At 33.8% G+C, this 11,899-nt stretch overlaps 2 protein-coding genes across 2 annotated transcripts; one reads left to right on the forward strand and one right to left on the reverse strand.

Annotated features, from left to right (window-relative positions):
* Positions 1-772: 772 nt before the first annotated feature.
* On the forward strand, positions 773-1,502 carry LOC105640888 (uncharacterized). The gene has a single exon (XM_012225292.4). The coding sequence runs from the start codon at positions 892-894 to the stop codon at positions 1,306-1,308; it is 417 nt and encodes a 138-aa protein (XP_012080682.1). The 5' UTR covers positions 773-891; the 3' UTR covers positions 1,309-1,502.
* Positions 1,480-8,567, reverse strand: TAFII59 (TATA BOX ASSOCIATED FACTOR II 59). Its single transcript, XM_012225294.4, has 12 exons — positions 8,243-8,567; positions 8,064-8,150; positions 7,257-7,358; positions 7,072-7,180; positions 6,301-6,401; positions 6,073-6,210; positions 5,887-5,982; positions 4,815-4,939; positions 4,235-4,367; positions 2,977-3,102; positions 2,772-2,877; positions 1,480-1,967 (listed from the first exon to the last, which is right to left on the reverse strand). The coding sequence occupies exons 1-12, from the start codon at positions 8,366-8,368 to the stop codon at positions 1,594-1,596; spliced, it is 1,623 nt and encodes a 540-aa protein (XP_012080684.1). The 5' UTR covers positions 8,369-8,567; the 3' UTR covers positions 1,480-1,593.
* Between the last annotated feature and the right edge of the window lie 3,332 nt (positions 8,568-11,899).

The raw sequence follows: 11,899 nt of genomic DNA on the forward strand, positions 1-11,899 counted from the left end.
TTATATTAGCAAACCATACAATCACCCCATAATGAAATAAGGCTGTAACTACCACATTTCCAACGGAACAACTTCTGATAATTACAATCTAAACCCACAATCATGTTTTTTTTTTTTTTTTTTTTTTTTTAAGTTGAATCGGGAGTGGTCAAAATGAAAATTTTTTTGTCAAAATATTTTTACCCAAAGAGCAAAAAATAATAATAATAAAATTTAAGAAAAAAACTACAGCCTTTAATTAAGGTCGCTGCAAATTGATCTCACAAGGAACAAACAAACAAACGGTCAACGGCTGTCTCCGTCTCTGTGGGCCGGTCTCATTGTATTTGATTGAAAGAAATAGAAATATGCTTTTCGCAGATTTTGACCTCCAAGTCTACACTTTTACAGTTATAGGTCAACATCTTTTGATATTTGCATATTTAGCCCATCGAAAGTGTAAGAAACAAAGCAAGAAACAAAGGCCCACCCTCGCCGACTTTAAACCCTTAAGCTTAAACTTAATTATGCTAGCCATTAGATCACGACTGACAGTTCCATGGTTAATTGCAATAATAATAACTTCAATGGTGGTATTTCATTTATAGTATAAAATAGTGAAAAGATGGGCAGAATATACACCAACAACGAAAGCATTTTTTTTTTTTTTTTTTTAATTAGAACCCGTGTACATCACAATACACGTTCTGTAACGCTAATGCATCGTGATTCAACGCGTTCGTGTCCGCGCACCGCCCCCCACGCACATATCTATATATATATACACACACAATCCAACTTCTCATTCACCATTCAAAATCAAAATCAAATCTTCTTTAAACCTTTCATTTTCTTCTACATTTTCTAATAAATAGCTTCCTTAGTTAATTTATTCACCAACAGCATCGGAAAATGAGTGTAGAAGTTTTAGACAGCGCTACCATTGTCAACTTCGTCGAGGACGAAGAAGCCTTCACACTCTCAATACAGGACCGTTTTGCTAACCTTGATGCTGACCAAGATGGTTTACTTTCTTATGGAGAAATGTTGAAGGAATTGCAGAGTCTCAGGGTGTTCGAGACTCATTTTGGAATAGATGTGAAAACAGAGCCCGAAGAGCTTTCTCGTGTCTATAATGCTCTGTTTCTGCAATTCGATCATGATCTGAATGGAACAATTGATTTGGAAGAGTTTAAGGCAGAGACTAAGCGGATGATGTTGGCTATGGCTAATGGAATGGGTTTTCTGCCTATTCAAATGGTTCTTGAAGAAGATAGTCTCTTGAAGAAAGCTGTTGAGAAAGAGTCTGCTTCCATTTTTGCCGCTTAAGTCTCTTCTTCCCTATTCAAATGAATGAAAGTTTCTTTATTGTTGTCTATGTTCTTGTCCTTTCTTGGTTCTTCTAATTTTGCCATTGTCTGTTAAGTTCATATGTATTTTACCAAATTATCTAAGCTTCTAGATGTTGCTAAATCTAATCATAGTTCAATAAATAAAATCTCCTTCGGAACTGTTTTCTAGTATATTTCATTGAATTGATTTAGAATTGGTCTTCTTAATATACATGATTCCACCTAGATTTATATCTTCTGCATAACAATTTTTTACAATTAATCATATAAATAATGACATCTCAGGAGCTGGAATGAAGGACAGAATGCCTTCGCCAAACAGCTCAAACAGTGATGCCACTAATTGTCCAGATTTCAAGTCATCCTTCCATACCTGATTAAGGATGGCCAACATCTTTATAGCTCGATGATCTCCCTTGCCTCTTTCGATTTTACGGTCCAATTCATTGGAGTTCGGTATCTGTTCAGAACATGTTGATGGGCCCACAACAGAATCATTTGAAGGATCTGCTAGAGTGCTTGCTTCCCCTTGTGTGGGAGATAGTGGCAAGTCTGTTGGTCCATCAGTTGATATTTTCTTCGGTGGTGGCTGTTCCAAGTGCTCCATGCCTCCTTTGCGTTTATCTTGGTGATTTTCTAAAGTTAGAAAAAGGACATTAGGAAATAATTGTATTTGGTTTCCCAGGAAATACCAAGTCAAAGAGCAATTAGATTTCTCTTTACCACCTTAACTTCCTCAATTCAAAGTTCGTATAATAACCGACTAGAAAGGGAGTATCAGTAAGTTTGGCTTCTTGGGTAGAATGAGATCAAATTAGCTAACATAATCTATGTAGAGAAAACAATTCTATTTTTCAACATAGATCCTAGGAAGTGCTGGATAAATGAAAAAACAATAGTGCATTTTTGAAGAAAAAGTATTTGAGCCAAATACTCGAACAAAAAAAAGGCAATTCCCTAGTAACTAAATTCACAAAAAATGCCACTTCTCGATAATTAATTTCACTGTAAAATGTAAATAGTCATATGTGAACCAAACAAGATGTGATGTTTGCCCCAAGTAAAATTACAATTTGTGAACAAATGTTCCTGAAGGGTCCATATTAGAAATATCCACTACAAGGTAATGGAAATTATTCAAGGTATAATAACTCATATGGTGTCCATCTCCATTGTTGAATGGGCACCACCGATGCATTTTGGTCACTAGCAAGTAACAACATCATTTCACATAAGTGTATTGAGGATGCTCCTCCCACTAAAAGCTCAGACTACCAGGAAGGTCAATTCCTTGCTTTAAATCACTTTCATCACAAACATAAAATTGCAATTATAGGAATTCGAATTTCATTCAAAATGTTAAAAATATTAGTTTGAACCACTAAAATGTAGTATTCGAATGGCATAATTCAAGCAAAATGCAAAGATACTAAGACTTACTTGAATATGCAATTTTTCTATTGGTCTTCCACATGGCATGTGCTGGAGGTGATGGCAAAGGTGGGAAAATCTTGAGAGAATCATATATGCATTGACCCGCTGCATGCTAAAAATGAAAATGCTTGTTGGGTTACACCCTTTATAGGCCACCTTAATACTTCTTCCACTGGACAAGCATCATGTCCCCATATAAGAAACTACTTACCAACAATGCTCCATAAACACGCCAAGCTTCATGCCTCTTCATCTCATTCTTTTGCTTCTCCAGAAGCATCTCTGGTTCAAGAACCTGGAGATAGGGCTCGAGGTTTGGCAGTAAAAGAAGGCGAACCTGCTTGCAAAGTAATAATCATTAACAACAGTATTAATTATCTAGTTCAATTTGCGGTAATCCAGAAAGGAAAACAAATAGCAAGGGGTTCAAGAATGAAGAGATTCAATTTTCCAAATCATATCTGTTAAACAATTAAAAAAAAAAAAAACTGCATAGAAGTGAAAAATATTCACAAGAAAAGAAAATGCATCAAAGCACACTTCCTTGACCCAGAAAGCTATTTTGCAAAAGTAGTAGGGGTGTTCACCCCCCAACTTGTGTGGAGGAAAGCAATTGGAGTTTAGAAAACAGACCACATTAGGAGAAAAGACATTTATATGTTTATTACAAATAATTGCTTGAGGCCAGTCCATAAACCAAAATTTTCCTCAAGGTTGCACAGATGAAAACTGAAAGCTCTGATTCATTATTTTACACATGAAAAATTAGATGGCATATAATCTCTAACAAGATCTACCACAAAATATCAACTGCAAAGAAATTTTCGAAGGATAAACTGAATTCAAAATGTCAGTGCCCCACATAAATAAAACCTAAGAAAGCCACAAGTCTAATGGTGCTTTTTTAAGGTTAAACCTCAGGTATTTGTTTTGTTTTGGTTTTTTTTTTTTTTTTTTTTGGGGGGGGGGGGGGGGGGGGGGGGGGGGAGAGGGGGTCTTGCCCCAATTTTGTCTTCTCTGTACGGCCATTTATCTGTACATGCATTTGTTGGGGCTGTGATATCATAGTAAGTTGTATTCACATGGGTACTTAGGTTTGATTTGAACAGACTTACAAACAAGCTGCTAACATGCAAGTGGTATATGAATATTTCCAATACCAACTGTGCCTCTATTAAATATAATTTTTGCAGTCGTCCCATTAAAATCGACGATTATCATTGGAATGTATTCTTCACTTTTACCAAAAGCAACAGGAGGCTGACCACTCATCAACATTAATCAGGACTTTGATACCGAATTGGTATTGTCAATTCTTTCTTTATACATTATTTGTTCCATCACTTTACAATACGTATTTGTCAAACATTTAAGGTGTATATTGAAAAATCGATGGACATAAATTTACAAGTAGTACTTTACGGCACATAAACATTTTTAACTGATAGAAACATTAAAGTAGGAAATACCACATTGGGTCCTAGGGCTGCCAACCCTTGAATTGCACCATAGTGCTGAGTCAGTGAACGTTTCGGGTCCAAAAGCGCATTGAGCAAAGTTTTGGTCAAACGTGTCTGAAGACTGCTATAGACATGCCCAAACCTGCAACAGAATTTAAAACTTGAATTCCAAATGTGAGATAGAAAGCAGACTAGTTTAAGGAATTTTAAAAACCAGATTGCTAGGGAGGCAGAATAATTAAATTGGTGGACTAATCTAGATATCTTATTTTCCAAACACTATTTAGAAGATCAGACAGGAATTTTGATTCGGACATTGGATTTGATCCAGCAACTACCACTGTCAACAAATTTTTCTTATAGGATCACATTCCATCAATAGTGCTGGGCTACATTTGTTACTTTAAAAAAAAAAAAATGCTACAGATGACTTTATATGATGTCTAGGGGCTTCGCAGATAATAAGCTGGGAGCTTGATCCTCAGTTAGAAATTATGCAAGGATACATAAATGATGGATTGGCAATCGATAACACTACCAAATTTTTTTAGTTGCCTGCAAAACAGACAATGAAATCAATAATTCTTACCTTTTGCATATTGAGGCAACGAGGTTAGCAGTGAAGTCTCTAAGTTCCCAGTGGTTGTCAGCAAATCTATTCCCTAACCGTTTCGCGACAAGGCAAGTGACCACTGATGGCATCAATTGATGTAGCTGAGAAGAAATCCAACTCTCTCAATTTCAAGGACTGCACACTACTCTTGCAAACTACTGATTATATCTATTTGTTGAATAGTTACAAGAAAAAGGTGATCAAAGCTTGTGTTGAAATGGAAAAGATGTGCTTAAATGCCTCAGGCAGTGATGTTTAAAACAAAAATAGCAAAAGAGCAACAGAAAGTCCCAAAAAATGCAGGCATCACTGATGAGAAAAGCCACAATTACCTAGTGAATTAGTAATCAATAGAGGCCAACAGAAGATGGAGCTAAAGAGCCAAGAAAGGTATAGACAAGAGGGTAACAATTTCACTTCCACAAAGACCATTTTCTTATTGCAACATCAAAACTGCCTTTATTCACTGAGATTACATGCGCTGTTTGTGCAGAATGCAATTAATAAATCAATTGCAGATATAAAGGATAACCAGCTTTTAGAGTGGCAAAATGAGAACATAGATATGTAATAGTGGATACAAGTTAAAAATTAAGATGAATCCAACACAACAGCCCCTCCCCACCACCCCCCCACCCCCCGGCCCGTGGTGGAAACAAGAGAGAGAGAGAGAGAGAGAGAGATCCTTCAGTAAATAAATGTCTTCACATCCACATTTTCTCTTTTTAGACCAAGAAATCGTTCAGATAAATTTCCAAGCCATTTTTTACCACATCTCACAACAAAGAACATTTGGAAACAAAATCTGGCATACTGATCAGGATAAAGTGGGAAAGGCAGCTAGTGCCATCCCAAGCAAGGTGACGGAAATAAACGATCTCTTATGGAGGACAATTTACATGGTCAACCTCATTGATGTGTCAACATTGACATATTGTTAGAGAGACATAACTATTTAAGAAGCAAAATCAAACAGAAGGTTCAACTGTCAAGACCAAGCTAGAGATTATTTCACCTCAAAAAGGCTTATGTATGGTGCATAACTTACATAAGGTTCAATTTGTATGTGTGGATTCTGGAGAAGACTTCGGACAACACGCATCAAAGCAAAGAGAAGGGAATAATCATTTAAACCACGAGAAACCTGTACCATTAGAAAACAAAAATTAAGAATGAAGGTACCCAACTTTTTTCAAATCTGTTGATATGAGATGCACAATCGGGAAATTATTACCTCATCAGCTATGAAGCATGTGAAATAAGGAACCAACGGATGAAGTCCTGAGTCAGTGGCTAAACTCACCAAAGCTTCTTTAAAGAGGGATGAATCAGACTTGCTCAATGTAAGCTCTGTGATTTTATCAAAGTATAGCTGCAAAGGCCAGGAGAAAGATATTAGACAATAAAAAAGTAAACTGTCTCAAGGATAACAAATGAAAAATAGTGATAACACATCGTATACCTGCAGCTCCCTAGATAAAACATGCTTAACTGGCAGTTTAATATCAACTGGAAGTCTATCTTTTTGCTCATTGTTTTTGGAATCAGGAGGAGGTGCAATAACTATATATAAAGCAAGATGTATTAGCTCCAAAACTCTAGTCAACATTGAGGGGGGTAACTGAAAAATACATTCACAATCAGCTCCATATCATCATATTGAGAGTATTTTCTGGAAGGGATTCTAAGATTTTCAGAAGAGAAGCCTCAATCTATTATATGTGTGCATAAGTTTAACACAATGCAAAAGCAAATTTATAAGAACAATATACTTAAGGTCAAGTACATACTAAATTTGAATGATACTGTTTATCCCATTAACCCTTTGAAGACCACAGTATAATATAATACAATTTTAAAACTCAAAAGGTATTAAAGTACTCCCTAATACCCCACCCCTTTCGAGTAATACTATTGCCGTTCTCTAGTTAGTATGCTAGAGGGGATTCATTAGCACTGTTCAATTCCAGATTTGATAGTAGGGATCGATTGTCTTGTCTGAGGAATTACAAGTGGACGATTATAAACTTAGCACATTCTTGATGTCCACTATAGGCATATAAGCTAGCTTGAAAAATGTATTAAGAGTCCCAGAATATGTCCACTACACATGCATATTCTAGTTTGCTAAAGTATAAATGGTCATGGAGTGTGTTGACCACAAAATAGCAGGAGTTTATCAATAGGGATTATACAAACAGAAACTAAATGGTGTCTGCAGAAGAGATTTGACCTTCCAAAGGTGCATTTTCTGGGATAGCAGGTTGTACACCGTCAATAGCTAGCCAGTGACAAACAATTGAAGTATCAAGTGGTGCTTTTGGCAATGGAGCTTCAATCACCTAAAGATGATATCAAAATATCACATAAAAAATGTGATTGAATAATTTATAGTTGACATGATCAATAATCCCTTACATCTTTAAAATCCACATCCTTATCGTCAATGTAAAACAGATCCCTATGACCGATGGCTCTTTTGAACTGCAAAGGACCCCTGGATGCAAAACCGTACATCGGCTGATGCAAGAAAGTTAAACAGAGTGAGATTAATCAAGAGAAAACTGTTTCAAGCACTCGTCCTAATAAATTTGAAAATCAACACATATCAACATCCAATTCCTTCATAGGCATTGAGTTAAAGCAATTATTTACTGAAAACCACATTAAAAAACATATGATAAGCTATCCATATTCTCTTGTTTTAAACTATAAAGTTACACAAGAAATCACACAACCCCATTGGGAACTGTGATCTTTGAAACACGGTTATATTACCCAACATATCTCGGAGATCAGCTTTTGGTAGGTGGATTATAAGTGTTCTCTAGTTATAAATCTTTATGTTATAACAATTTTGCACCAGATAGTAACTATTGTTTAGTTCTATCCAAAAATGTTTCACTTTGCAATGTCATCTCAATAAGAGTTGAGTATCTCTTCCTCTTTTTTCCTTTTCTTTTTTTTTTTTTTTCTGATTTTCTGAAGAAATTGAAACTGCAACTTATTCATCAAACTTATCTCAACTTGTTTAGTTCTACAACTTATATAAAGCACCTAGCATCAACTCCATGCTCATTAAGCCACAAACAATGCAAAACCCTAAACTAATTTTACCAAAGGGATAAAACTTTTATATAATCAGAAGAGATTGCAAATCCCCACTAAGTCCTTAGAATTAATTTCACTCTACAGCCAATAAGCTAATTACAAATCCAAAATTACCTCTACATTTCTGAGATGAAGGGCACCGTCAACATCATCAGTAGTCAAGGTATTTCTCTTGGAATGACGCATACATTTGATTGCCTCCTGCAGAGACATCAGAGACATAAAACAAAGAAAAACAAAGGAAACGTTACTGTAATTGTTCAATAAAAAGGGAAGAAGAAAGAAAGAGCAACCTGCATGATCTCACGCATGCGATATTCGACATCAGGAGCAAGAGCAAGGGCAACATCGTCATTCAAATTGTTTATACCAATGCTTTGAGCTATCACTTGTATTGTCTCCTTCGGGACTATACTCATTATTTCACTTGGTTTTAAATTTTCAAGCCAAAGCAAAGCAAACTCATCTATTTGTGTAGCAGCAAATCTAAAAACGACGATTCCAAAAGCTTCAATTACTGATGGTTGCCATGGTCGAAGAAAATAGAAGAAGAGGAGGAACAAAGCGAAGCTGGAAACGGGGCAGTTTGTTGGACGACTCGGATACCGAATACATTAACTGGATCGAAGGATCAAATTATTATTTTTTTTTTAAAAATAAAGTGTTTATGTGTATACTAACAATAAAATTTGCCAACGAACGGGGGCAAATTTGGTTAACCAAATTAAATTGAATTAATAATTCAATTTCAGTCTATTTGAATATATTTTTATAGTAACCGAATTTAGAATTAAATAGTATAATAATCAATTCATACAGAATTAAATTAATTTAATTTCATCTCTCGATTATTTCAAATCAAATTAGTTATTTTAGCTTAAAATTAAATTCTCTTGAGTTATACACAGTAATTGAACTATAAACTAAAAATTAAACTATTTTATGTATCCAAACTAATTAATAACCGATTTTTAAAACCACTATCTGAATCCGATGAAATGGATCGGTTTAATTTATTTCTCTTTTAAAAACCAAGAATTGGCAACCTCTGTCCATCACGCTTTTAGCCCAATAAACTAAGGTGCTTGTAATTGAAAGGTCATGGATTCATATCCTTACTCTACTGCCATAATTTATAATTGTTAATTCTCTTGAAAGCAAATGTTAGTTTAAAATTGAAATATGAAATGAAAATATAAAATTATTTCTTTACCGATACAAAGTATGAAAAAATATCCTTAATTCAGAGTAGAATAAAATTAATTTTGTTTTTAAATAAAAAAAAGGAACTACTAGATATGTTAGTCACTGCCTCGTTGGCTTTGCCTACCAGTCAGGTGTTGACGTCCCGATTTAAGACATCCCATAGGATGCACTGAATTCGAGCATTGATGGGAAACCCTAGCCCTTCATATAAGATCATAGCGTTGCGGTCCTCAGCCTACGACAATAAAACCTGCCCTAAGACAGAAAAAATTAATTCTTATTCATGTATTAATTTCTCCCATATCAAATGAGCCATTTCAAATAAATTTATTCTTTGGGCTTAAGATACTATTAATCTCGCATGAGCTACATGAGCTCCTAATAATTTGATCAGATAGATTGATTTGATAGTCTTTGAATAGAAATATAGGAATTTATCATGAATATGTCAATCTAAACAAGAAACGGTATAATTTGAAGTTATTGATTATTTTTTTAATTTAAAGGATAATCATCTTAATTGAAAATATAAATAGGATCTTAAAAAGAAATCAAGTTCTATTTCAGTATAATTTTTGTTAAATACCATCTTAAAATGTATTTCTTTAAATTGGGAAACAAAATTTTTGTTTATTTCATATTCTTTTCTTTTCCCTTTGCGTTTGTCAGAGATAGAATCTAATACCCACTGCCCAGTCTCGAGAGACCCGACGACGGATGCCACATTCGGTGCCGGAGAAACTGTCCTAACTTAACATATAAATCATAAAATTAGATTATGAATTAGAAGTAATTGAGTATTCACAAGTTTAGCGAATAAATTTTTTTTTTTATAATCATAGATATCTCACATAAATCCATAAATCCTCCATGACTTGTAAATACTTCTATTACTTCTAATTCATAATCTAAATTTATGATTTATATGTTAAGTTAGGAAGGTGTCTCCGCACCGAATGTGGCATCCGTCGTCGGGTCTCTTGGGACTAGGCGGTGGGTGTTACATTTAGTGGTATCAGAGCATAGGTTTAAGCAGTTCTAGGTTTATATCCTAACTAAGAATTATATGTAATTAAGTGAAGGTATATGCCATATAGGTTTTATAAGGGATACGACTCTGAAATGAGATATACAACATTGATGGATATCTTGGATTATGATTTGGAAACAACCAGCCATTGGAGAATGGTGTCGTGGTAAACAGAGTATATGTTGAGGTTATTACTGATAGTGAATGGTTATATCCTTCTGGACCATTTGAATGAATTATTCTTAGAGGAAATTCTTAGAGAATAAGGGATAGGGATTTGATGTGGTGGTTATTGGAAATGAGATATTATTGAGGCGTTATGGATTTGTGTTCTTTTTCTTGAGTTGATATGATTTTTAAGTGTTATAAGTATATTTGAGATTTGACTTTTGAAAATATGAATTTTAATTTCGAAATTGATTTGAATCCATAATATTGATAGCATGATTGACTTGTAGAAAGGTTTATTTATTTTGAATCCATAAGAAGCATACTTTTTCTTTTAGGTTGCTTATGGATAAATGATTTTGCTATGAGGATTTTTCCTTCTTTTGAAAACTTTGGATATAAAAAATAAATAAATTAAGTTTTCAAATGTGGTTTTATAAAGTTTTGATAAACGAAAAGATTGTTTTATAAATGAAATGAATTCACTTGTATAGATTCATGAACTGTGAAGTATATTGGTTTACGAATTAAACATGAAAATGACATTTATATATAGTTTAAGTATGTAAGATGAAGTATGAACTTGTATGGTTGTGTGCGCAAGAAGATATATTAAGTTATGCATGATTAAGATTACAAATGTTAAGTTGAAGTTAAATGATGAAAGCATGCTATTTTTTATTTAATACTTATTGAATGCGAAATGCATACATAAAATGCATGAATGTGTGTATATGTGCCTATGGAAGGAGTATGTTGAGAATGAGTGGCTAGTATTGTCTAATAAGAAAACTAAATGATTCGGATTCAAGGACATTAGAACCTATTTAATTAGAGCATTGATTTTAGTATATGTATTTGATGAAGTTTACATGATTTTGGGTAATGGAATTTATTATGACTATTGAGATAAGCATTTTTCTGGATAGAATATATATATTAATTGGTGTATTTACATAAATGATATTTATAAGATTTAAATGATGTATGATTTGATGTGATTGGCTATAATAATGGGTGATGAGTATTTTTCATAAGAAATAATGTTGGTGAATGAAACATTATTTAAAACCATTATGAGAAGTGATTTTTTATTTATGAGAAATAATTACTATTTGGTGGAGTAAAGTATATTGTGGTATTCATCAGCTATTTTTCAAATGTATGAATATCGGGAATAATATGAATTACTATGGTTATAAGAAAAGTGGAATTGCTATGACTTAGTGAGTTCTATTTGGATGGAACTACCAAATCATTATGGATAAATGGTTAGGTTGAGATAGTCTATATGGCACATTGCATGATTTGCATAACTTTGTGATTGTGTATGACTATATGTACATATGCATGAAAGTGTTTGAGATTAAGAATCATGTTGGAATTAAGTTGTTAACACTCTTATGAGAATAAGCTATATGATTTCAGGATATGTTCATATAATCTTATCATGCTTTATGAGAATTTACTTCATGCAAATCTTTGAATGTGATATTTAAATTAAATTAATATCATCTTACTATATTTTATGTGTATAGACCTTTGT

This window comes from Jatropha curcas, chromosome 3 (assembly GCF_041381405.1).
Source record: "Jatropha curcas cultivar XTBG-Jc1 chromosome 3, XTBG_Jcur_1.0, whole genome shotgun sequence".
Taxonomy (NCBI): domain Eukaryota; kingdom Viridiplantae; phylum Streptophyta; class Magnoliopsida; order Malpighiales; family Euphorbiaceae; genus Jatropha; species Jatropha curcas.